We start from the raw sequence: 24555 nt of genomic DNA, 5'->3' as shown, positions 1-24555 counted from the left end.
TGCAGACAGGCAGGGTGCGTGTGTGTGTGTGTGTGTGCCTGAAGGTGAGCATTCTGGGGGTGCAGACAGGCAGGGTGCGTGTGTGTGTGTGTGTGTGTGTGCCTGAAGGTGAGCATTCTGGGGGTGCAGACAGGCAGGGTGCGTGTGTGTGTGTGTGTGCCTGAAGGTGAGCATTCTGGGGGTATGGGCGGCAGGGTGCGTGTGTGTGTGTGTGTGCCTGAAGGTGAGCATTCTGGGGGTGCAGACAGGCAGGGTGTATGTGTGTGTGTGTGTGCCTGAAGAGCATTCTGGGGGTGCGGGCGGCAGGGTGCGTGTGTGTGTGTGTGTGTGCCTGAAGGTGAGCATTGCGGGGTGTGGCAGGCAGGGTGTGTGTGTGTGTGCGCCTATGTGTGTGCATGGCCAGAAGCTATCAAAGGAGGAGGTAAACGCGTGGAAAGTCCTGGCTTGTCCTGGAGGGTGTGGGAGAAGTGGGGGTCAGGGTGATGGGCTCGGCTTTGGGGGCAAGAGATGCAACTGAGACCCTGTTAGGCTCTGCAAGCCCAGGTGAGTCATTGGCCCCACTCACTGTTTCCACAGCTCAGGAACAAGCGAAGGGCAGAGGGGTAAGTGGGCGGAGCACAGGGGGCTTAGGGTGATGGACTCTTCTGCGTGATGCTGTAATTGCATTTGTCAGAGCCCACCAATGTACAGCAGAAAGAGTGAACCCTAACGTAAAGAGAGTTTAATTAATAATGATAATAGGGGTTCCTGATTGCTGCCTTTCAGCGGTGTTGATCTGAGGCCTGGTATATATGTCTTCCAAAGGGCCTGAGGAGTAAGGTGACAGGATCACTGTGTTGTCTGCGCAGGCCGTGTGTGTGCTGTGGGACCCCCTCCCCGCACGCCCACTCGCCCTCCTTAGGACCCTGGTAAACCCCTGCCAGGCCCCCAGCTGCTGCCCAGCAGGAACAGCCGACAGGGTGCCAGCTATGAGCTCCTGCCGACCTCAGGGTGCGGGGCCAGCGCCTGCTTTTGCAGCCGCCTGGACCTTTGTGCAGGCTCTGTTTTCCGGCAGAGGCCAGGAGGCTAGGCCGTGTCCTTGGTAGCTCTCTTGTGCCTGGGGGCAGGGTAGGGGGATGCTGACCTGGGGAACGGACCGTCGTACTCCATCCTCAGTTTTCCTTGGGAGTGTTTCTGGCTCCTGGAGCTCCAGGGAGCTGCTCTGGGGGCTGGGAAGGAGACGTGGGTAGGCTGAGGCCCTGCCCACCTGGGCTGTTCAGGGTGAGCCAGTTTTGAATCTCGCCTTTATCAGTGGTGGTGGCCGAGGCCCCCTCACGGGTGACCCGTGTCTCTGGGGTAGTGGGTCCTCCCAGGCCGAGGCTCTTGGCTCTCCTCTCAGCCTCGCTGCTCTCTCTAAGCCTTTGTACGTTAGCTTTCTGGGACTGCCAGCACAGATCACTACTAACTGACCACTTCAATCCGAGCCTGCGCCTCCTCTCTTCCAGTCGCTTGGGGCTTCCCAGGAGGCACTTCTGGTAAAGAACCTGACAATCAGTGCAGGAGACATAAGAGACTTGGGTTTGATCCCTGAGTCAGGAAGATGCCCTGGAGGAGGGCACTGAAACCCACTCCAGTGTTCTTGCCTGGAGAGGCCCATGGACAGAGGAGCCTGGCAGGCTGCAGTCCATGGGGTCGCACAGGGTCGGGCGCGACTGAGGCAACTTAGCATGCACGGTAGCTTAAAACAACAAAAATTGTTGTCACGGTTCTGAAGAGCAGAAGTCTGAGATCACGGGGGCAGCAGGGCCACGCTCCCCCAAAGGCTGCTGAGGACGCTCCTTCCCAGCGCTTCCAGCTTCCGGTGCTGGTGGCCCTGGTTCTGGGCTTGTGGCACATCACTGCAGCCTCCGCCTGTCTTCACACGGCCTTTCCCTCTGTGTCCCATGTCCTTTCTCCTGTCTCCAGTCATCAGATTTAGGGCCCACCCTAAACCCAGACTCATCTCATCTGGAGGTCCCTGACTTAACTACACCTGCAAAGACCCTGTTTCCTCACATTCACAGGTGCCAGCGATAAGGACTTGGTATAGCTTCCCTTGTGGCTCAGCTGGTAAAGAATCTGCCTCCAATGCGGGAGACCTGGGTTCAATCCCTGGTGTAGGGAAGGTGCCCTGGAAAAGGGCATGGCAGCCCACTCCAGTATTCTGGCCTAGAGAATCCCATGGACAGAGGATACTGGCAGGCTACAGTCCAAGGTGTTGCAAAGAGTTGGACAAGACTGAGCGACCAACACTTTTCACAGCTTTTTTAGGGGGACGTGGGGCAGAGGAGCACACTTCACTCTGATGAATGGCCTTGCCCAGCTCAGGCCCCACAGCCCCCCTGCTCTGTGTCTGCTCTTGCAGCTCCGGGCCCCGCTCCGTCCCGAGCACGGTGCCCATGCCTCCCGCACTGGACCCCTTAGAGTAAGTGGGACTCAGAGGAGCCCACCTGCTTGGAGCCGGAGACCCAGCCCTGTTGGCCTGCTTTGGCCTCATGATACGACTGACCCTCCTGCGGGTCCTGCCTCCTCTTTCTGGAGTGGGTGTGGGTCTCTGCACCTGAGGGGCAGTGTCCCTGGGATGGGGACTCCTCGTGCAGGGGCGGCCAGGCCTGCGCTGGAGCAGCGAGGATGCCCCCAGCCCCTCGTGGTCTGGCCACCCCCAGGAAAAGAAAGAGAAGCCTCTGTGTGTTGTGCTTGGGTGACGGGCATTGAGGGAGCCCCTGCCAGGAAAAATGGCGCCCGCAGGAAGGAGAGAAGTTACTCTTGGGTGTTCTGGTCACCTCTTTCCAGGCGGGACGAGTTTGCCCACCCCACCCTCACCCCCGCCAGCTCTCTGGGGATCTCTGCACCGGCTGAGGGTGGCACCTGTGGCCCTAAAGCTTTCCTCCCTTGCAGGGCGTGGAGGTCAGCCCCCAGGTGGAAGCAGTGTTGAACCTCCTGAGTGCGCCGGGAAGCCTGAAGCTGGTGCGGCCCAAAGCGCTGCTGGACAACTGCTTCCGGGTCATGGAGCTGCTCTACTGCCCTTGCTGTGAGGAGCTCTGAGGGGCTGGGGCTGGGGTACCGGGGTCTGAGCCAGGTCACCGGGCAGGGCCGGGGCCCTCCTCAGCACATCCTCTGCTCCCCAGGGCCACAGGCCATTTCTGGGAGCGGAGATGGACTTGGGTACACGGAGGGCAGTGTGGCTCGCTTGGGGTGAGGGGCTGCTGACCAGTCCTGCAGCCTCATTTGTGTGTCTGTGTGTGTCCCCGCAGGTAAAGAAAGCTCTGTGCTGAACTGGCAGGACTGTGAGGCGCCTCAGCCTCAGCCTTGCAGCCCGGCCTCGGCACAGTCTGAGGCCGCCCAGCTGTACCCTCTGCCCCAGCCGCCCTCCACCTCCCTGCCCCGCGTCCTGGGACCCTCGGCTGGCCCCCCTGCTCAGTGAAGCTGCTGAGGGCACAGGGCGAAGGCTTCCTGCCCGGAGGTGCCTAGGGTGACCTGGGGGGCAGCTGGAGGAGCTGCAAGAGACGGACTGGGCCCGAGATCTCGGGTGGTGGTGGGGAGCATCTCCCGGAGAGGAGGCCCCGAAGTGTTTTCCTTTGAGGACAGAGCCTGAGAAGCGTGCAGCTCCCCCTCCTGTGGTCTCGCTGGGAGCGGCGGGGGCCGGGGCACCTGAAGGTCGATGAAGGCAGAGCCTCTGGCTGCTCCTGGCACTGTCCCCGAAGGCAGCGCCAACCCTCTCCTGAGTCAGGCGGTGGGAGCGGTACCAGGTGGGTGTGGGCGGCGCCCGGCTCAGCAAGGCCGGGGCGGGGGCAGCAAAGCTGGGACAAGGGCATGGCCGCCAAATGCCACGACTTGCCATAGTTTCTTTTATTTTTTCTATTAAACACCGCTTTGTTTTGGTTTGCTTGCATCTTTGAGGGTGAACCTGGAGAAGGCTGCTTTCCCCTCCTGCCAAGTGCAGGAAGCAGGAAGCGGGGCGGGCTGGTCTGGCGCAGGGGCCTGGGGCTGAGGATTCAGAGTTGGAGTGGTCAGGGCCTTTGCCAGGGTCCGGAATGGTGGATATTTGAGGGACTGAGTTCCCTCTAGCCCCGCCCCAGCCCATGAAGCCTGACGGAGCAGCGGTGTCGGGCTGATCCCCCACAGCGTGTCCTGGATACTGCCCTCTCTCCCTCCATCTGGCAGCCCCAAGACCACCCCCAGCAGGGACGAAACTGAGGCGCTCAGACACATGGGTCCTGGCACAAGACCTGGCCACTCCAGCCCTGCCAACACGGAGCCCCGCGCTCCTTGGCTGGGGGCGCAGGCGGCGGAGGAAGCCGGTAGACAGCGGTGTTAATTACAGTACAACTTTATTAATACTGGGATCTTCACAGTGCATTTGTTACTTGTAGCAGTGACTATTTAAATCAAGGGGAGGGTGGGCTGCGGGAGGTGGGTGGGGGGGAAGGAGAGGATAATTTATCCAAAAACAGACAGAAGAGAAACAAAATGGTTTAGATGGGATGGGGGCACGGGGCAGGGCGGGTGGTGGAGGGGAGACACAGTGAGTGGGAACCAGAAGGGGAGGCTTAGGGAGGGGAAATAAATTAAAAAAAGGAACAAGTTAACAACAGCACCAGAAAAGTTACTTCAGTCAAAAGACGCTTTGAATAGAATATTTCTCTGTACAAAAAGAAAAAAATGAAACAAACGTAAAGAAGTTCCCCAAACCAAAGTTTGTAACATGGGATGGTTGGCTCGGATCCTGAAGGGGCGGGCCTACTTGGCGGTCACTAGAGGGATGAGGCGGTCAAGGGGGTGGAGGAGCTATGTACAGCCCTGGGAGTGGCCTGGAGGGGGGGCCCGCAGTCTAGGTGAGGGGTGCCTGTGCCATGCCCACCCCCCTGGGGTCCCCGAGGCCACACCCCTCCTCCGGGCAAGCTCTCTCTCACGGGACCCGGGACCCCCCCTCCCCGCCACTGCCCCTTACCCTGCTCACATCAGATAACCTGCGTCTTCAATCAGCCCACCTGGGCAAACCCTAGGGGGGAAGCGTACACTCTGCCCAAGCCGCCAAGTGCAGGCCGTCTGCTCCCCCGGCCCTCCCCCAGGTGGGGTGCGCTCAGCTCAGCGAGGCTCCTTTCTCCCACCTAGCGACTTACAGGTACCGTCGTCCACCGACCTCTGGGGAGCCCCTCAGAGGCATCCCTGGTTCCCCACACCCGCCTGGCGGCCGTGCCTAGACCCGTTTCCGGAACAAGAACTACCGGGAGCCCCAGGTCCATCCAGACCAGGAAGAGCCAGCTCTCCTGACCCCAGGAGCCCCTGCCCCATGACCCTGCCAGCATGGCCGCCCTCTGCGGGCCTGCGGGTCACAGGAAGCCCTCCGCTTGCCCTTGGCACACGTGCTTTTACCTGCTTAGAGTTGGCGCAACATGCTGTGCGGGTGGAGGGGTGCACTCCCCCACCTCAGTCCTGCCACCTGGGACCACCCTGGAATGGCATCTCCTCTGACAACAGAGTCAGAGCCAATCACCCCCAGCAGCCCTCCCCCTTTGGCCTGCAGCAAATGGGCAGGAGGCCCAGCCCCCGGCCCCTTCCCAGCGCATTGTGGCTTGCTCTGGACGCTGCAGGGAACACTGCCCCTGCCCCCGGCCCTGGGAGCCGAGCCGGCTCTCGTTTTCCTCCCACGGCCGTCAGGCCACCGCAGGGCCCTCTGTCCCTCAGGCACTCTTGGACACACCCTGTACCGGCTACCCTGTCCCCACACGCAGTCCTTGTTCGGTCAGCTCACTTTATTACATATTCATAGAAGAACCCACCCCCCCACCCTCTCCAGTTTCAGTCCCTGACCCAAAGGTGGCTGAAACTGTTACCAGAGTTAGAGTCCCCACGTGCCCAGATGATGATGGGATTCTGAGCAGCTCCTGGGAGGCCGGCAGGCCGACAGCCTGGCCTCCACCGCCTTCCCTGCTGCCCCGCCCCACCCCAGCCACACCTGCAGGCAGGGAAGCTGTCTCAGGGCCCCCACCCTCCTCCCGGCAGGCACCCTGCATGTCCTCCCCGAGAGACTCGACTTGGGCCCCAGGCCCCCGTCCCCAGTGGGTGGGCTGGCTCCTAACTTCACTGACCCCCCCAAACGGCCAGCCGCTCTGTGGAGCCTTCGGGTTAAACCAGACACTAGCCCTGGCCCCTCCATGGCCCCCCGCCTCCCTGATGGAGGAGAGCCTGGGAGACGCAGAGACAGGGGTGACAGTGGGTGACGGAGAGGGACGTGGGGGGCCCTGGCCAGGGGCATGGGACCACTGTCCCAGGGGAGACGGGGAGGCGCTGGGCCCTGCTGCCTGAGCTGTGCACTGCGGGCCCCGCCAGGCAGGTGGGCCCCTCCGCTGGGGGCGCGGGCACGCTCTGTGGCTCGCCCCTGTGGGGAAAGGGCAGAGCCCGGCAGGAGGGAGAGGAAGGGCAGAGTAGGCAAGAAAAGGTTGAAACAGGCTCCAAATCCAGTTCAAAGCCGGCAGGCTCCTTCCTGGCGCGCTCTAAGAAGTCACTTCCTGTTTAAACCATGAAATCCAAGCTGGGTTTCTCCTCCCAATAAAGTGGCTTTGACTCGTGTGACTTAAAAAAAAAAAAGCTCGCCTGGCTCTGCTCACTCCTGACTGTGCCTTTGCTGTGAGTCGCCGCTGCCCACCGGCCAGGTCCCCTGCCTCGCCGGGCCAGGGGGCGGGAGGGAGGGAGGCGCCATCACAAGATGCGGGGCGCCGACCTGTCGTTGGTGACGGTCCTGCGGAGCCGCACCCCGCGCCGGATGGCCACCAGCATGTCTTCGGCCGGAGGCTCGCCGGGGGCGGCGGGGGGTGGGGCGGGCGTCTCCTCCGCGGGGGCGGCCGACAGGGCGGAGGGGAAGGGGAACTGGCCCTCGGCCAGCGCGTGGGCGCCCGCCACCAGCTCCCCGAGCTTCTCCACCAGGCTGTGCCGGTTGGCGGCCAGCTGCTGCTGCTGCTCCTCATCATCCTGGGCCGCCAGCCCCGCGTAGCCGGACGCCTCTGGGGACGGGCTGCCCCAGGCCGTGTTGGGCAGGCTGAGCCTCTTCGGGGAGGCTTTGGCCAGGTCCGGCGCCAGGGCCGCGGCGGCCTCGTCGGCGTAGAAGACGCACTCCTCGCTGCCCGCCCGCGTGGGCCCCGCGTAACCGGGGGAGTCGGGCACCGTGGGCGTCTTCACCGGCACGATGGGCGGCCGGATGGGGATGGGGCCGGCGCTGGAGAGGGCGCGGCGCACGGTGGGCTTGGTCGACGGCGTGCGGCGGATGGTGGCCACGCCCGGGGGCGCCCCCGAGGCGGTGGGCAGCCCCGCGGTGGAGGCTGGACGCTTGGTCTGGATCAGGCGGCGGTAGTTCTGGGCGATGTTGCTGTTGCGAGGGATGGTGGACGACTTGTCGAATTCGGGGGGCCCCTCGCCGTCTGCGTCCCCGTTCACGGAGTAGCAGTCGTAGTCAGAGCCTGGCGGGGCACGGGACGCGGTGAGCCCAGAGCCTCGGGCCGAGAAGGCGCGGCCCCAGCCCGAGCCCCGGGGCCTACCTTGGGAGGGGATGGTGTCCTCGGAGCACGAGGGCGTGGTGGTCTGCGTGCTGTAGCCGCTCGAGTACTGCAGGGAGTCCCGGCTGCTCTTCTGGTGCTCCAGGCTCAGGCCGCGGGTCAGCACCATGGCCAGGTCGCTGGCCGCAGGGGACACCTCCTCGCCGTGCTGGGGCGGGAAGACGGCAGGCTGAAGCCTCGCTCCCTGCTTCCCGCTCCGCCCGGCCGGGGAGGCAGTCCTCCCAGGTGGCCCGGGCTGGCCCCGTGGCCACTTGCCGGGCCTTAGAGCTGGCCTGGGAGAGAGGGGGGCCGGTTCATCCGTCCTGGGAGCAGCCCTTACCTTGGCTGCGATTGTGGCGGGGGACATGCGGGGCCGCGGGGCCTCCTCTCCACTGGGGCCCGGGGCGCCCCCGCCGGCCTGGCCCGGCTCCGGGTCTCGCAGGAGCTCCACGCGGTCCTTCCTCCGCTGCAGCGTGGTGCCTGCGGGCTGCTCGTGGGGGCCGGCCTTGGTCCAGTCCTGGAGGGCGAGGCGGGCGGGTCAGGAGGCCCCTGCGCCCCGCTCCTCACGGCTGAGGGCAGAGCACCCAGGGCACTGTGACTCCCCAGCCCCTCCTGGGCTCCTTGTCCCGCAGAAGGGAGGAGGTGAGCATGTGGGGAACAGCTGCAGAGGGTGCCCAGGAGGTTTCTTTTGTGGGGTATGTGTGCGTACGCATACCCCTCTGGTCGGACCTGGTCCCTCCCTGAGTGCCCGGGCAGGTCGGGGGCACTGACCGAGGTCGGGGAGCTGCACTCGCTAACGGACTGGCAGGTCTCCGAGGCCTCGGAGGATGCGGAGCTGGAGGACTTCTGCAAGCGGAGGCGAGCGGGCAGGCGGACGGGACAGGGTGGCAGGCGGGGAGGGAGAGAACACATCCGGTCACAGCGCCAGCACGTGGGGGGCCCTGACTCAGCCCCCCACGGCCTCCCCGCCCACACCACGCCCTGCGCCGCCAGCGCCTGCGCAGAAAGCAGCACCCAGAGCGCACCCCCGGCGCGGACCTACCCCACCGCAGCCCAAGAACCACACTCCTAAGAATTAACAAAAAGGCTGACTGCTGCTGGCCTGCACGTGGCGAGCAGGGAAAGACCGACGCTAAGGACGGCAGTGCGGTGCTGGCTCGAGCTGCGGGGGGCTTTGTCACCGTTCTCTCGGAAGGGCAGGCCTGGGGGGAATGGAGTCCAGGGTTCCATCCTGCGAGTGTTACCCGGGGCTGCCTGTTAGCTGTCTAAGCCCAGATGCAGTGCCGGCAACGGTATTTAACAATCTGGACTTTAGGGAGAAGTCAGGTTTGGAGTCACAAATCCAGCAGCGTCAGACGGAACCAGGTGACGCAGGCAGTCGGGATGAGGGTGGTTAGAAAAAGGGCTCAGGACGCCAGGCTGCCCTCAGCGCTTGGGAAGGAGAGGACGGCCCAGTAAAGAGGAGTGACGGGACCTGCCAGTGGCGTGGAAGACCGCGAACAGGCGACTGTCACAGAAATCAGGGAAGCACCCTACCCGCCACGGAGGGAGGGCCAGTGGCGCGGGGGCTGCTGGAGTCTGGCAGGTGGGGCAGCGGGGTGTCCATGGAGACCCCCAGGACTGTTCACAGAACAGCGGGGCGGATGCCCAGTGAAGACAGGGCCGAGGACACCTGGAGGCTCCTGCTCTGGGCAGTGGCAGGGACCAGGTGCCCCGGGAGGCCCCCAGCTCAAGACAAAGGATGAAGAAAAAGAAGCAAGGGCAGAGCAGGACCACGAGGGCCCCCAGGGCAGAGGCGGCTTCAGCACTGTGGTTGAGGGACTGGGCAGGCGCGAGGCGGAGAGCCCGCCCGACGACCGGAAGTAAGTCTGGAAGGGGACTGGTCAGGTGCAGCTCTCCGCGTCCTGTGCCCACCAAGGCACATTCTCTAAAGCATCTTGGTTTCAACTCCCAGACTTTTTAAGTTTATGATGAGCCAAGATGACCAAAAGAAAAGTAAACTCTGTAAGTAAGGATTCAAAGAAAATAATAAACACATTGAGAGTTTTACCAATATAATTGCTAAAACAGAAAAAGAAAAAAATGCTTGGAAAACTCAGTGGAAAAAATTCAACATCCATTCATGAAAAACACTCACACTAGTGATAGAAAGGAACTTCATTCATCTGATAGAGTTGTCTGCAAAAATATCAATTCTTTTCTTTCTGAGGCTGGAGAAAGATAAAGATGCCCACTATCACCATTTCTATTAAGTACTAGAAGTCCTAGCAGTGCAATAAAGCATGAAAAAGAAGTAAAAAGGAGTAAAAAGCAAAAGGACTAGAAAAAAAGAAACTGATTGTTTGTAAAAGACCTGATTGTGTATGTAGAATATTCATTCTATGATTATCAGAACTAACAAGTGTTTTTAATGAGGTTATTGGATACAAGATCAATATACAAAAAAAAAAAAAAAATCAAATTGCTAAATATCAGCAGCTGAAAAACAAGTAAGAGACTCTGAAAAAGCCAAAATAATTTAAAATAGCATCAACAAATATCAAATACCCAGGGGAAAAAAATCCAGTGGTATATGTGCAAGATCCTCATATGAAAACAGCAAAATATTATTGAAAGATGGTTAAGCCATAATAAAATGGAGAGACACATGTAATCTCAGTCAGAATCCCAGGGATTGCTTTTTTTAAAGTGGAAACTAGCAAGCTAACATTAAAATTTAGAAGGAAATGCAAAGGACCCAAAACAGATAATATTGAAGAGTAACATACCTAGAGGACTTTTATTACCAGGTGTCAAGGTTCTGTATAAAGTTACAATAATTAAGACGGTGTCCTACTGGTATAAGAACAGACAGATCAACCAGTGGAACAGAATACAAACTCCAGAAACAGCTACACATTCACACACACCTGCTTTATGACGAAGTTAACACACTACAGTGCAGTAGAGGAAAAAGATGCGATTTTCAATAAATTGTCAATTAGATATCCATATGGAAAAAAATGACTCCTTCAGTTCAGTTCAGTCGCTCAATCATGTCCAACTCTTTGCGACCCCATGGACTGCAGCCCGCCAGGCTTCCCTGTCCATCTCTCATACTAACACACATACACACAGTCAATTCCAGATGACCTGCAGATCTGAGTGAAAAAAGGTAAAACAAAAAGGCTTTGCAGGGAATTCCCTGGTGGTTCAGTGGTTGGGACTCCACACTTCCATGCTGAAGGCCCAGGTTCAATATCTGCTGGTTGGGGAATTACAATCCCACAAGCGGAGCAGCAGAGCCAAAAAAAAAAAAAAAAAAAAACTTTTGGAGGAAAACATCTTTGTGACCCTGGAGTACACAAAAATAGTGCTAACAGGACAGAAAAAGCACTAACGATTGGAAAAAATGGATAAATTGGACATACATTAAGAACTTTAGAATTTTACTCCTATTAAAGGAGAAAAAGAGCAACCCCACAGACTCAAAACAGATTATTAGATGAAAAGACTTGTAGCCACAGTGTATAAGAAGTTCTTCAAATCAACAAGAAAAAGACATACAACCCAGTAGAGAAAAAGCAACAAAAGATCTGAACATTTCCCTCAAAAAAAGAAGATACGGCCTTTAAAAGTATGAAAAAACATTCAACCTCATTAGTCATTAGGGGAATGCAAATTAAAAACACAGGGCACTGTTACCGTAACACCTACCAGAACAGCTAATGTGAAAAGAATGTAGGACACGCAGGCTGACGAGGCGGAGGAACAGCAATAAAGCTGCTGCTCTGCTCCTCCTGCCCTTCTAACTACGGGGAGGCAGCAGACACAGCCGCAACGAGCGACGTTCCACAGAACACACGACAGCATTCCAAAGTCGCGGAGCGGGGACCGAGCAGCCATCGCAGGCCGGAGAAGCCCAAGGACACGGCGTGAAAGGCAGCAGAAGGCCTGTGTCAGAGCCTGGGCTCCTGGGCTGGGAAAGCCTGCCAGTGGGAAAGCTGGCATCACGTGAACACAGTATGCCAGCGGCTACCAGCGTCGCACCCATGCTGGTCCCCTGGTGTTGAGAACTTGGTAGTTACACGGGATGTTAACCTCAGGGGAGAGTGCAGAGGGCGGGTGGGAACTGTACTCTTTTTACAGATTGTCTACAAGGCTAGAGTTATTCCAAGATAATAATAATAAAAATAAACCTTCATGGACAGGTTAAATTGCTGTAAAATAGAGAAGGTGCACTGGAAGATAGACCTGAAGAGATGATCCAGAGAAACACGGAGATGGGAGGTGTGGCGGGGGCAGACACAGAAACAAGGCCAGAGGGCCTGACGCACGCTTCCCTGAGAACCAAGAGGGGGGCAGAGAGGAGTGAGAACAGAGAATGCCTGCAAACTCCTAGAACCGATGAAAAACACGAGTGCAAAGACAGGAACTCAAACCCACCCAGGGAGAGTCAGGGAGAAAATCCACAACCAGACACGCTGCAGGAAAACGCAAGTGGCCAGGCAGAGCAGCCAGGTCGCTCACAAAGGCGCGGCAGTGGGGACAGCGGGCTCTCTGCCGGCAGCAGAGGCCAGGACACGGGGAGACACCCTCGGAGTGTGGCGGCAGAGCAACTGGCGCCCAGCCCTGCCTCCCTGGCAAAACCAGCTTTCAAGGAAGAGGAAAAAAGTGGAGCCTGTTTACAGAAAAACAAGACCCGAGTTTGCTACTACAGACCCATTCTAAAGGAACTTTAGAGGATGTATTTTACTTCAGAAAGAAGCAAAATGACTGTAAAAGGAGAAAACGAACAAAAAAGGTATAAACACACACAGGTAAATCTAACAGATACTTACGTATAAGATAATGATGAAATTAAGAAGAAAAATGTCAATTCCCTAGAATTGATGATAAGAAAGAAAATAGCATAAAATAGCTTATAAGGGGAGGGGGTAGGTGACCGAAGTTAAAGTACCTGTTAAGGTCCTTGAATGATTCAGGAGCCTGGGTTAGGACTTTGCTAAGGATGCATTGTAAAATTTCAAGGTAACATGTATAAGAAAGGAAGGAAGTATAACCTAAAATCCAGTAGAAGGAAATAATGCGGGAAGAAAAAACAAACAAAAAGCAAGAGAAGAAACAAAAGCAGCACAGATAAAACAGAGTGAACAGAAATAAAAAAGACAGAAGTCCAAATATTCCAGTAATATCAATAAATGTGAAAGGACTTAAAAATGTCAGTTGAGAGAGATTGTCAGCCTGGATAAGAAAAGAAAATCTAGGCATATGCTGTTTACGAGAGACTCATCTAAAACATAAGGACATAGTGAGTTTAAAAGCTAAGAGATAGGAAATGATAACATAAATGTTGAGCTGAAGTAGGTGCAGTAAAATCAAACAAAACAGACTCACTCTATGCTAGAAAATGCACAAGCAACAGAGGGTCAGCTACATCACGTGGGGAGATCCAGTTCCCTGCGAGTTAACATTTTAAAGCTGTATGGACCTAATAGTCTCAAAGGCATATGCATACATGGATTAAGGGCACAGGAGAGTGAATTATGCTAGCTTTTCCGTTACGGAAAGGTGACGCAGACAGGAGTGGGTGGGGAATGAGACGGAGGCGGTCAGTGTGGACAAGGCTCCTGAGCAGTTTCGCTGAGGAGAAGAGGCAAGGCGGCTGGAGGAGGCTGAGGAGGGACGGTGCTGGAGCGTGTGTCCATGTGCCGACAGGAGTGGGCCTGCCGAGGAGGGCAGTCTGGGCATGCCGTGGGCACATCCTTGGCGAGAGGGCAGCCTGCAGAACACTGGGCTCGGAGGGAGGCCAGGGCCACGGTGGGCGCCTGGGCACGCAGCCTGACCCCATGTCCTCTGCCCTAGCCCCTCCAGTGCCTCTCACAGCACCTGAGGGTCTGAGCCTGCCTCTGAAGGGGTCCTCGTATTCAGAGTGAGAGTGGGGGAAGATGCCCGCAGATCCTGGGGCTCCTGGGGACGCCTCCGCGGGCCACCCGCCCCATCTCAGCCAGCCCTGGCACGGGGGTCACGGGGCCCAGAGCTGGCAGGCTCCTCCAGACCTTCCCCTCCCCTGCCCTGGGGCAGTGGGCTCAGGCTGGTCTGGGCGCAGCGGTCCTGGGGGCCTGCAGGCTGCTCTCAGCGGCGGTAGGCTGAGAGTGTGGATCCCCACAGTGTGGATGGCCCGGCGCTGGCATGAGCTCAGCAGACGCCCCTCACCTGGCTGGTGATGTCTGAAGGCATGGGCGAGGGGGGCTTGGAGTAGGTGGTGTCCTGGGAGACGAAGCCGGAGTCGTGGGAGGAGACGCTGGAGAGGCGGGTGGCGGGGGTGGGCTGCGCCAGGCTGCGGTAGCGACAGGCGGGGCCGGGTGAGCACGTTTGGGCGCCCCCGGGCCAGGGGGTGCCGCCACCCTTGGCGATGCTGCCGCTGCTGGGGGCGCTGGGGAGGGAGGGGCACGGCGGCCAGACAGGGAGACACAGGGCGCGTGTGGGAGGGCAACACACGAGGGTGGGCAGAGAGGCGGGCGGGGGGAGGAAAAGACAGGGTCAGACCAGGCCCCGAGACCACGGGCCAGAGCAGCGGGGTCCCAGACTGCGGGCCGGGGGGCGGGGCTGCCCGCTGCCCCAGGAGCCTCCGCCAGGCACCCTGAGGCAAGGCAGCCCGTCGAGACCTCAGGCTGACGAGGTGGAGACCGAGTCACCACGCGTCAACACTTCCCAGTCAGGCCACAACCAGACGCGAGTCGGGTCCTGACTGTCTTCTCAAAGTCTGGTATTTGCTACCAGATCCTGACAGAACGTCTAGAGTGGGGCGCTGGTCCTAAACTCGCCACCACCCTCCCCCTTTCCACCTCTGTAGCTCATCCTCTCTGCATCTGTGTCCAGGCTGGGCAACGCTCCTGGCAGTGAAGGTCACCATCCTCCCGAGCGCGACCCGGGAGTCCCCGGCCCCCACCCTTGGCCACGGGTGACCCCGGGGGTCAACCTCCCTCCTGCGTCAGTCACCCACCCCGGCTCTGAAGAGCCTCCAGCTGCCGTGGACCCTTCCCTCCCTGCGGGAGCAGCACCTGCTCTCCCTGGGTCACCGCCCACGGCCTGGGTGCCCAGCCAAGGTGGTTCTAGAGAAAGTGTGCCTGGCACAGAGGAGTCTCCCCACCAGTAACCTGCTCTGTGCTCAAAGACCGACCCCCGCCCAGGGAGCCTTGAATCCAGACCCCTCCCAGGAAGCGCCCCGACCTTGAGCCTGCCTGCTGGCCAGCCCCGCCCTGGCCCTGCACAGCCCCCGGGGCTAGCTTGGGCTGAGGGTTGGCCCTGTGGCAGCTGCCCACAGGGACCAGCCAGGCCACAGTGTCCACAGGTAAGCTTGGAGCCTCCGCACATGCCTTCCCCATCTTAGATTCTTACTGCTGCCCAGGCTGTGCTGGGCCCGGCTGAGCTGAGGGGTTAATGCTGGCATTCTGTACTTCAGCTTCCCCCTCCATGAAACGGAGACAATACCGTACCTGATGGAGTGGTGTTAGGATTCAATGAAGAAAATGCAAACAGCATTTGACAGGGCAGCTGGCGCATCCTTCCCTGCCGCCGCCCCGCACCTGTCCCCTACGCCTGCACTAGCAGCAGTCTTGCAATGTGAGTGTATTTTCCCTGTGCCTGCAGATTCCTTGACGATGCAGCAGTTGCATGAATTCTGGGGCCACAAAGCAATTCCTGACGGACTTCTGGGGGACCTCCCCCATTTCTTTTCCCTGCCCCCACCCAGTCCCCCGCTGACCTGCACATGCTGGACTTCCGGGAGCTGGAGCTGCTAGGCGATGAGGGTGGGGTCTGGTACGACCAGCTGTAGTCTGAGCCCTTCAGGTCTGTGATCACCTGGACAGGGACGTGGATGGGGTCGCTTGGGGCAGCCCAGCCCCGCAGAAAGCCTCCGCACTTCCCTGAGTCTCCCTCCAGAGGGCTGGCAGGGCCTTCCCGATTGAGAACCAGGCCCCAGAGGAGATCTCGGGGATTCGGAAGCCCTCTGCATCCCAGCCTTTTCCTAAAGCCAGCTCCTCACTCAGGGACAAAAGGCAGGGCTGCCAGAGAGCGAGGGGATGCCGGGGAGATTGTGCCCTCTCTGCTTCTCAGGGATGCTGGCCCAGCCAGGACACGGGGGAACCTGGTGCTCCCGAGGACTCCCTGGGGCTGGTGGAGGAGTCGGCCCAGAGTGGCCGTGCAAGACCATGGGGTCCAACCCTGGCTCTGCTCTGCCCCCAGGCGAGCCGCTTGTCCTCTCTGAGCCTCAGTTTTCCCTTGGGAAATGCAGCTGATCCCTCCTGTCTTAGAGGGCGTGGAGGGGACTGAACTAGGTGACCCATGGGAAGGGCTCGGCATGGGGCTGGGCACACAGTAAGCGCCGAGCGAGAGGAGCGCCACGGTGCTGTCAGTGAGGACTGCCCCTGGTGCAGGGGAGCCTGGTGCTGAGAGTTGGGCAGGGCGGCCACGGGGCAGCTGCACGTGTGTGCGGGAGCTGGCAGGTGTGGGCATGGAGGCCGGAGGCACCATCAGGACTGGCTTGCTCGGAGCCTGGCCCTGCGGATCCGGCCGGGACGTGCGGCCGTCTGCTCAGTGTGAGGCCCCGCCGGGTCCCGGGCACACCCTGCTTGTGTGGGCAGGTGCCCCTAGAACCCATAGGGGTGGCCTTCTGTGCCCAGCTGCTTCCCCACACGCCTTCCCATTGCCTCCTCCACTGTCCCCAGCCAAGGCGGGCTGTCCCTGGGGCTGGCCGCACCTGTTCGCTGGCGGGGGGCAGCTTGTGCGGCTCCGCGGTCAGCACCACCAGGTCGTCGATGATGCCCTGCAGGTGGGTGATCTCCCCCAGCATGGTCAGCTCGCCGTTCTGACAGGGCAGTGAGTCAGCCTCCCGGCCCTCCCCGCCCGGCCACCCCTCCCTCACCCTTCCCCCCTGCCCACGCGGCTCGGGCGACAGTCCTCGGGACCTCTTGGGATTGGTGAGGGCCCCTCAACTGGCCGCATCGTGGAGATGCTGAGCAGGGCTCCGTGTGCCCGCGGGACCCACCACCACGGGCTGCAGGAACGTGATGAAGGTGCAGAAGCGCCCGCGCTCCTCGATCAGGGCCCGGCGCACCGCCTGCTTCTCCGTCTCCTCCAGCAGCAGGTACATGTCGTTCACGTCCTGCAGGGCGCTGTCCAGCTGGGGCTGCAGGTCTCCTTTCCCTGGGGGGTGGGGACGAGAGGCCGCGCTGGGGACGCGGGCCGGCCCACTGCATCCCAGGCTCGGGCCCCCAGTGGGATCCCTGGCCGTGAGGCTGGGCACTTCCGGGGGGGCCCAGGGACCGGGGAGGGCAGCCAGGACGCTGGGGCTCGTGGAAAGGCTGGTCCCCAGTGCAGGCAGAGAGGACAGACAGACAAGCACACAGGAAAGACACCAAAGCTGCAAAGCCACCCAGGCCCTGGGGCGAGCAGAGCCCTGGGCAGCCCGGGCCACCCGGAGCAGCTGTGCTCAGGGCAGTCGGGCGGAGACCTCCAGGAGAGCAGAAGCTTCTGTCCCCGGGACACCGACGCCGCCACTGCCTGTGGGGTGAGGCGCCCCCCATCCCCGGCCCAGGGAGGGAGCGTGGAAGCCAACAGAGTAGAGCATGGGGCGGGGCTGCGGGCTGGGCCCGGGGCGTGGGAGAGGGGGTGTCTCATGGGGTTCCCCACTCGGCTCAGGAAAGATGCACAACAACAGCAGGAGCGACACAAAGCAGCAGCGAAAGAACCACAGAGAGCGACAAGAGACAGGCGTGGGGGTGCGGCAGAGCAGGGGGCAAGGGCCCTGGGGGGCCCGGCCCCCACCCTGCCCACCCGAGCGCTGCTGGCCTGGCACGCCGACCCCGCACAGCCCCGGCCTCGGCCCCAGCCCCTCCCTCGCTGACCGACCACCTTCCTCGCTCCTCCTTGGCCTGAAGAGGCTCCTCCAATGGCCCTGAGCCGGGGGAGACAGACAAAGCGACAGGGAGACGGAGGGAGAGCAGTGGGGACGGGCATCTGACTTACCAAGCAGCTCTACAGGAGGGGTGGGGGGAGGAGAGGAGAGACAGAGAGAGACCGTGTGAAAGAGCCGGATGGATAGAGCCGCTCCCGGGGGCGGGGCCTCCCGCCGCCTCCCGAGCAGGGCGTCCAGTCCGAGGCGGCAGGCACCCCCTCTGCCCACCCCAGAGGCGTCCAGCAACGGGGTGCCTCAGGTCGGACGCTGCCCTGGGCACGGCGGGGCTGTGCAGGGGCCCGCGGGGCTGCGCCGCTGCGGCCGCTCGGGGCTCACCTTTGCGTGCTTTCTTCTGCAGCTTCAGCGTGTCCGAAGACTTCTTCTTGATCTCGTGCCGCGCTCGTTTGTACTCTGTGCAGAGAGCGAGAGAGCGGCGCTATGACCAGGTTTCTGCCAGTGGGGAGCTGGAGGGCGCGGCGGGGCCCGGACCTACCTTTTGCGTGATCCTTGTCCAGCTGGTTGGCCGACTTCTTCCAGTCCTCGATGCGCTCCTGCAGCGGGTTGATGAGGCTCTCCAGCAGCGCGCTGTGGGCGACGGAAGGCGGGTCAGGGCCAACCCGGGGTCTTCCCGCGACCCCCGCCCCCGGCGCGAACGCACTCACTTGGTGAACTGCCGCAGCTTGGTCTCGATGCTGCGGTGGCGCATGCACATGCGCGTGAGCGCCGAGCCGATGTCCCGCGTGGCCCCTGGGGGCAAGCGCCGCGTGGGCGGGGCGGCCGGGCTCCTGCAGGCCCAGCCCGGGCCACGCGGGGGCGCGTCCTACCCGCGAGCCGAGCCTGCAGCCCGCCGGCCCCGAAGTCCCCAGCCTGCGACCCCACCGCCCGCACAGCTCCCGGCATCCCCATCTGGCCGCCCAGCCGTGCCCCGTTCTGCGACTCCGCTGCCCTGGCAGGAGAGCTGATCTTTCTCTCCAAGTGGTCAGGCCAAAAGCTGTCCCCGAACCCCAGACGGGAGAGGCCCACACCAAAGACGGGTCAAGGAGCCAACAAAACCCCTCCCTCCCTCCCTCCCAGGATCCCCTCCAGATGTGCCCAGATGCAGGCATGAGGGTGCCAGCAGCTGCCCGTCACCTTGGTCTCACCAGCCAAGGAGCAGGGGCCCCCGGTCCCCACTGCTTGTACCAGAAGGTCGCGGAGCTGCCAAGGCCAGCAAGGGAATCTTCCCCTGCCCCGTGTGTGCCCCGAAAGGCAGACAGGGAGAGAGCCACAGACTCACCTACAGAGTGTGAACACTGGCTGAGGGGTCAACCCAGCCAGCCGGCAGCAAGACAGGCGTGCCCCCCTCCCCCCCGCCCAGAACATCCCTGTTGTCTGTCACCCGCTCCTGCTTGGTGACGCGAGGCTCACTCTCCAGAGAGCCCCCTCCACGGGCGAGCAGGACCCAAGGTCCCGACTCTGGGCCCGGGTCCTCTCGGGCTCACACCCACTCCGCCGTTCTGCGTGCAAGCCCAACCTGCGGCCGCGTGCCCTCCCCACCTCGCGTGTTGGTGGCCATGTCGGCCACTTTCTGGAAGGCGTCCAGGAAGGCCACAGCAGCCAGCACGGTGGTCCTGGGGAGACGGGCGGGGGGCGGTCAGTGGAGGGTGGCCTCACGCCCTGACCTCTCCCCAGCTGGGGCACCCTCACCTCAGCTGGGAATGCAGCTTCGTGGCCTTGGAGTTGAAGTCCTCCCAGATGGGGTAGGAGCTCTGTGGAGGGGACGGGAGAGGCAGTGAGCCGCCACGAGGGGCCCCCTGGGCCGGGCCCCCTCATGCCCGGTCTAGACCCCGGGCCGTGTCTGAGAAAGCAGCCTCACCCCTGTGGAGAGGGGGCTTCCGGGGCTCCTCTGGGGGCAGACACAGGCATGAAGAAGGCCTGGCTCCAGAAACAGGCACCTCTGCCCGCCCGCCCTGTGCTCCCAAACGCTCAGGAACCCCAGCCACTGTGAGCAGCGGTGGCCCACATCCTCAAGGGGGACGGAAGCAGTGAGAGGCAGGCCGCATCTCCTTGCGGGTGGGAGGGCATGGGGGGACTGGGCGGGCCACACGAGGGGCACTGTGTCCCCGGACAGAGCCCTGGACGGTCCGCGTGGCCTGGGGGCAGAGGCACCGTGAGCCGTGGGGAGCGCGAGACATGCTGGATCTGAATGAGTGCCCCGTGCCCCGGAAGCTGCTGCCAGCCTGACCCGCCCATCGCAGGCCCCGGGGGACCACGGCTGCTGCGGGGCCTGGCCAGCCTGCCCGGGACCGTCAGGCCCAGGCTGAATGGGGCCTTGTGCGGCCAACAGGGCCACCTTTCTCCACCCCCGGTTCCCCGCCCCTCCTGGGGACACAGTGTGGCCTTTATCCCAGCCTGGCTCAAAGCTCTGAGCTGGGAGGGGGTTTCCCAATAGAGAGGCTGGGCTCCTGACGATCAAGTTGTCCAGTGTGATCAGAGGGCTTTTCTGGCTAATGGGCCTCCCATGGCTGTTGGGTCCCAGCCCAACGGCCCTGTGGAAGGAAGCCTTGATCCTTGAAGAAGAACCCCAGGTCAGCGAGGCCCCAAGGTTCTTCTGACCTTCCCTTCCATGTGGGATGGGGTGCTGGAAGCCGGGGCTTTTCCAGTGGGAAGGGGGAAGGCGCAGACCCCAGTGCCCAAGGCCTCAGCGGGGAGGCTCTGCCAGGCTGGAACCCCAGGGAGGCCAGCCTGCTGGAGTGGGAAGGACAGGGCAGCTTCTGGGAGCCTCAGAAACACCCTCCCCTCCCAGTCCAGCCCAGCCAGTGCCCAGGGAAAGCAAATATTTGAGAGGTTCACAGGCTGGGGCGGGAAGGCGGAGGCTGTGGGTGGGCGGTCTGTGCGGCACAGCCTAGGGTGAAGGAGCCTGGGTCTCCCCTGGCTCTCCTGAGGACTTGGCACCACCCTGCTCAGCACCCCCAGCCCGAGACAAGGCCGTGGGGGCAGGGGTGCAGAGGCAGCGGTCCTGGGAAGGCGTCTCAGCCCCTTGGCAGCCTCTATCTGAGAGCCAGGGGCTGGGAGAAGCAGGGGAGACAGGACCCCACTGAAGTGGCACCCTCACAGCCCCCAGGCTCACTCCATCCCCGGCCCTCCCAATCTCGGTCCTCCCGGGGCAGAGGGGACAGGGTGGGGGTTGGGGGCCAGGCCCGGCCCCTCCTCAGCAGGTGGACAGGAGCTCCTGGCCTCTAAGCGCCCACTGGGAAGTCATGATGAGCCCAGAGGCGAGCTCGAGGGGCCGGCGCCCAGGGGCGACCCCTCACGCGGGCTGCGCCCGTCTGTCAGGCAGGCTCGAGGCCTCGGGGCTCGTGGTCTTGATGGTGAGAGGGACTGTGACTGGGGTCAAGAGTGTGGTGGGCCAGGCGCCTGGCCGAGCCCTCTCACTGGGGTCACACTGAGTCCTTACAGCAACCCTTTGAGGTCATCACTGTCATCACCCCCATTCTACAGATGAGGAAACTGAGGCTCAGAGAGATTAACTGGCTTGTTCACGGCTACCGAGTGTGGGGGTCAGGCTCTGACCCCAGGCCTGACTGGTCGCTGCATGGCAGGAACACCCCCTTTACTTCGGGGTCTGGAAGGTGAGTATCTGGGTACCCAGGGTGGGGAGGGGTGGGGACCCCAGTACTGGGAGAGGAGCGGGCGGCTCTGGGGGGGCAGTCACACGCTCGTCAAGGGGGTGCTCCGGTGGGCAGGCCCCGGGCTGTACAGGTGAGTGGCCCAGACTGCACCCCGGGAGAGGGGCTCTGCGGGAGGCTCCCCTCTGCGCCTGTTTGCTCCCCTGAGAGATGAGCGCGGGAGCAGGCCGGTGTGAAGGCCGCCTGGGAAGCACCAGCTCACGGCCCGGCACACAGACAGCGCTTGGCTGGCGCTGCGGACAGAGTGGACACGCAGTCTCTGCCTCTGCCACCCGGCCGGGACCTGCGTGACACTGCCCACTCTTGGGGGCAGGCAGGTTGTGACCCCGTTTCCGGAAGGTGCAGGCCGAGCCCTGGAGCTGCACCCAGCCCTGTCATCCCGGGCAAGTCCCTGCCCCTCTCTGAGCTTCGGGGGGCATCTGGGCTGCTTAAATGAGGCGGAGCAGGCAGGGAATGCTCCCGGGGCCCCTCTGCCCTGAGCTGTGCCCCCCAGGCCTCAGGTGCAGCCCCCCTCCCCTCTTCGGCCACCCCCCATGCCAGGCTCTGGGCCTGCAGCCCTGGGTGGGCTCTTGCGGGGCCTTGCAGGCAAGTTCCGTCTCCTCACCCTGGCCACCTTCCTCTGTGGAAACCCCGCTGCTTCTGTGGCTCAAGCCACTGGGCGAAACAGCGGAAGCCATCCCCCAAATCCAGATGACCGGCCTCCAGGCGGCCCGCGTCCCTGCCCTGTCCCTGGCCCAGACACAAGCCTGTGTCACAGGCGGGGGACTAGTGGGGCTCAGCATTCCGCCAGGTGGAACCTCTCCGAGTTTGCCTCCCCACGTCAGAAAATCCCGAGCCGCTTGCTACAATCTGGACCCATCTCCTTCGGTCTCATCCCCAAGTTCCTCGCAAATTGCCTGGAGGCGGGGAGACGGTCCTGCCCGCTTCTCTGAGCGAAAGCGGTGAGGATGCCAGCAGGACAAGGTGCGGGAAGGTGCCCCCCCGCCAGCCCTGGGAGTGGCCGGGGAGGGTGGTCTGGAACGGAAACCTGGTGCCAAGGCTGTGACGCTCAGAGGGCAGCAGGGTCTGCTGAAGGTGCCGGGAAGCCAGGACTCGGGGGCCAGCAGAGGGCTTGGAGGTGGAGCTGGGGGGACGGGGTCTCAGGGGAGCACCCCGTGTGGGGCACTGAGGGGCACCGATGCACGCTGCCAACCCTGCAGTTCTGGGGGAGGGTGGCCCCGGGTCTCCTGGGGGTGGGGGACACAGGGATCTGGCAGCCCCCCTGAAGGCCTGCCTGGGCACTGTGGTGTGTCCTCCCAGGGCCTGCGATGTCACTGTAGGATGCCAGGCTGTGCACTGGGGAGGGTGACAGGCCGGGGGGCTCTGAGGAGTTCCCCATTCCCTCCTGCCCGGCCACCCCGCCCTAGAGCAGAAGGGGAGAGGCGCGGCCTGTCATTGCGGCTGGCCCTCCTCTCTGCCCAGTCAGCTGGGCCACTCCGCCAAGCCCCAGCCTCTTCGGGGGCGAGGACCCCCTCGCTCCCCGGATCAACAGTGACGGGTGAGGTCACAGGCTGTCCAGCAGTCTCCTTAGTGACCTTGAGCCATTCCCAGCCTCAGTTTCCCCACCTGGTGAGCCAGTGTGGGCCAGGAGGTGGTGGCCCGCTGCAGCCTGACCTTGGGCCATCCGGGAGAGGGGCTGGAGCTGAGAGCCTGGAGCAGCAGCAGCCCTCCCCTGGGGCTGCTCCCTCAGCCCCACCTTCTCCCTCCTCCCCCCAAGGTGGGTCAGAGGCCCTGGGGCCTGGGGCACTCATCGAGCAGACCGTGGAGTCCAGGAGCTTGTTTGGGACGCGGGCGGCAGGCGCAGAGGCGAGGCTGGCAGGGAAGGAGTTAACGGTTCCCTGCTTTATTATTTTTCGCTGCTTTGGCGGTGACAGCATTGTCTGGGCTCCGGGGCCGTCGGGGGCGGGGAAGTGGGGCACGAGGGTGGTAGAGGGCGGAGGCCGGAGAGACCCTGGACCCTTTAAAGGGGCGTGAGTCGCCCCCGGAGCCAAATCCCCATTCTTGGTTTGGGGGTCTGGGGCGCGGGAAGCCCGCGTGTGCGCAGGCTCAGGTCGCGACCCCAAGGGGGCGCTGCGACCCGGGCGACCAGGGGCACGGACCCCGGGTATCGCACGGACACCCAGACACACGAGCGCCCACACCCCCCACGACGGGCGCCCGGAGAGCAGGGCGCACGGCAGACGCAGGCCAGACGCGCTCAGACAAGGGCACACAGATGCGGGGCCGCTCCGACACGGCGGGACGCGGCTGCCCGCCGCCACGCGTCCCCAAAGGGGACACGCACCCGCGCCGCATCCGCGCCCGTTACCTTCATGTCGTTGACGATGGCCTGGAAGAGCCCGCCCAGGGCGCCGCACTCCTTCTCCGCCGTCTCCATGCTCGGGCCGGGCGGCGGCGCAGGCAGGGCGCTGGGACCCGCGCCGCGGCGGCTGTCGCTCCGAGGCCGGGCCGGGCCTGGCGCCTCCGGGCCGCGCTCAGCGGCCGGCCGCGCCGCGCTCGGGGGTCGCGGGCCGCCGCGGGGCGGCGCGGGCCATGTCGCGGCGGGGCTGGCGGACGGCGCAGGGGGCGCGGCGCGGGCGGCGGGCGGCGCAGCCTCGGCGCGGGGACTGCCGCGGCGGCCGTAACCCGAGCGCGGAGGCCGGGGTGTCACGTGGGCGCGGGGGGCGGGCCGCGGGGAGGGGTCTGCGGGGAGGCCGGGCGGGCGCCGGCCCATTCACCGCCCGGAGCCCGGGCTTTGAAATCCGAGCCCGGGCGCGGCCAAACTGGCAGTTCGAGCAGGCCCGGCGGGCGCAGGCGCCGCCGCGATCCGGGGGCGGTGCTGCCTGGCTTCCCCGCGGGGGTGGGGCCGGCGGTTGGGTGCCGCCCCGGGAAGGGGCTCACCACCAGGCTCCGGCCTTTGGTCAAGGGTCGGGGGTGTGTGTCTCCCCGCGCTTTCAGAAGAGGGGAGCAAGCTGAGGTCCTGGGGCGCATCCCGTGGGGTGGATACACCACACTTAGCAGGGGCGTACGGTGTCCCGGAGGCCGCCCGCCTTGGGACATTTTATCCCCAGGACAGGAGTTTGGACCCTCCTCCAGAAGTTCTCTGGCTCCTTTTCCAAGTAGGGCCCGTGCTGATGCCACCTGCGCGGGGTGCCCCAGGCCGGGCCTCTGTGGATGGTGGGCTCCAATCCTCAGGGTTTGGGGCCGTGGGACCAGCAGGACAGAGGCGAGCCCTCCTCCCCTCTCTGATGCCTGGGTACACACGTAGGATGCGCATGTGTGTGCACGTGGGCCATGATGAATTCTGCCTGTCTTCCTGTCCTGGAGATTCCAGGGGGGGAAACCCACCCTCCGGGGCCTATGCTGAGCCTCTGGGGAA

At 62.6% G+C, this 24555-nt stretch overlaps 2 protein-coding genes across 11 annotated transcripts in view; one reads left to right on the top strand and one right to left on the bottom strand.

Moving 5' to 3' along the window:
- Positions 1 to 3900, top strand: part of IL34 (interleukin 34) — a 71144-nt gene extending 67244 nt beyond the window's left edge. For all 4 annotated transcript variants that reach the window (XM_043898024.1, XM_043898025.1, XM_043898027.1 and 1 more), the window contains 2 exons: positions 2917 to 3049; positions 3273 to 3900. In XM_043898024.1, the coding sequence (XP_043753959.1) occupies positions 2917 to 3049; positions 3273 to 3442 (303 nt within the window). In that variant the 3' untranslated portion in view covers positions 3443 to 3900. The remainder of the gene's footprint in view (positions 1 to 2916; positions 3050 to 3272) is intronic.
- Positions 3901 to 4332: 432 nt separating this feature from the next.
- Positions 4333 to 23806, bottom strand: MTSS2 (MTSS I-BAR domain containing 2). 7 transcript variants are annotated; one of them, XM_043898013.1, is made up of 15 exons: positions 23506 to 23806; positions 19177 to 19238; positions 19027 to 19100; positions 18153 to 18237; positions 17984 to 18075; positions 17827 to 17901; positions 17562 to 17570; positions 16582 to 16739; positions 16294 to 16401; positions 15298 to 15395; positions 13746 to 13965; positions 8322 to 8396; positions 7891 to 8067; positions 7554 to 7719; positions 4333 to 7475 (listed from the first exon to the last, which is right to left on the bottom strand). In XM_043898013.1, exons 1-15 carry the CDS (start codon positions 23572 to 23574, stop codon positions 6721 to 6723), a joined length of 2223 nt encoding a protein of 740 aa, XP_043753948.1. In that variant the 5' UTR covers positions 23575 to 23806; the 3' UTR covers positions 4333 to 6720. The 7 variants fall into 7 exon arrangements, with proteins under 7 accessions (XP_043753948.1, XP_043753951.1, XP_043753950.1 ...); XM_043898016.1 differs by having other exon boundaries at positions 13746 to 13869; positions 23506 to 23742; XM_043898015.1 differs by lacking the exon at positions 8322 to 8396 and having other exon boundaries at positions 23506 to 23744.
- Between the last annotated feature and the right edge of the window lie 749 nt (positions 23807 to 24555).

Source organism: Cervus elaphus, chromosome 4 (genome assembly GCF_910594005.1).
Source record: "Cervus elaphus chromosome 4, mCerEla1.1, whole genome shotgun sequence".
NCBI classification, from domain to species: domain Eukaryota; kingdom Metazoa; phylum Chordata; class Mammalia; order Artiodactyla; family Cervidae; genus Cervus; species Cervus elaphus.
Note: the sequence above shows the minus strand (reverse complement) of the source record. Positions and strands in the feature narration are given on the sequence as shown.

Excerpts from the sequence above, each read along its gene's own strand:
- MTSS2 (XM_043898013.1), bottom strand. The coding sequence starts at position 23,574 with ATGGAGACGGCGGAGAAGGAGTGCGGCGCCCTGGGCGGGCTCTTCCAG. Across the intron at positions 19,101-19,176 it reads AAGCTGCATTCCCAGCTGAG|GACCACCGTGCTGGCTGCTG; the intron begins GTGAGGGTGCCC and ends CCGTCTCCCCAG. Across the intron at positions 8,068-8,321 it reads AGTGCAGCTCCCCGACCTCG|GACTGGACCAAGGCCGGCCC; the intron begins GTCAGTGCCCCC and ends CTCGCCCTCCAG.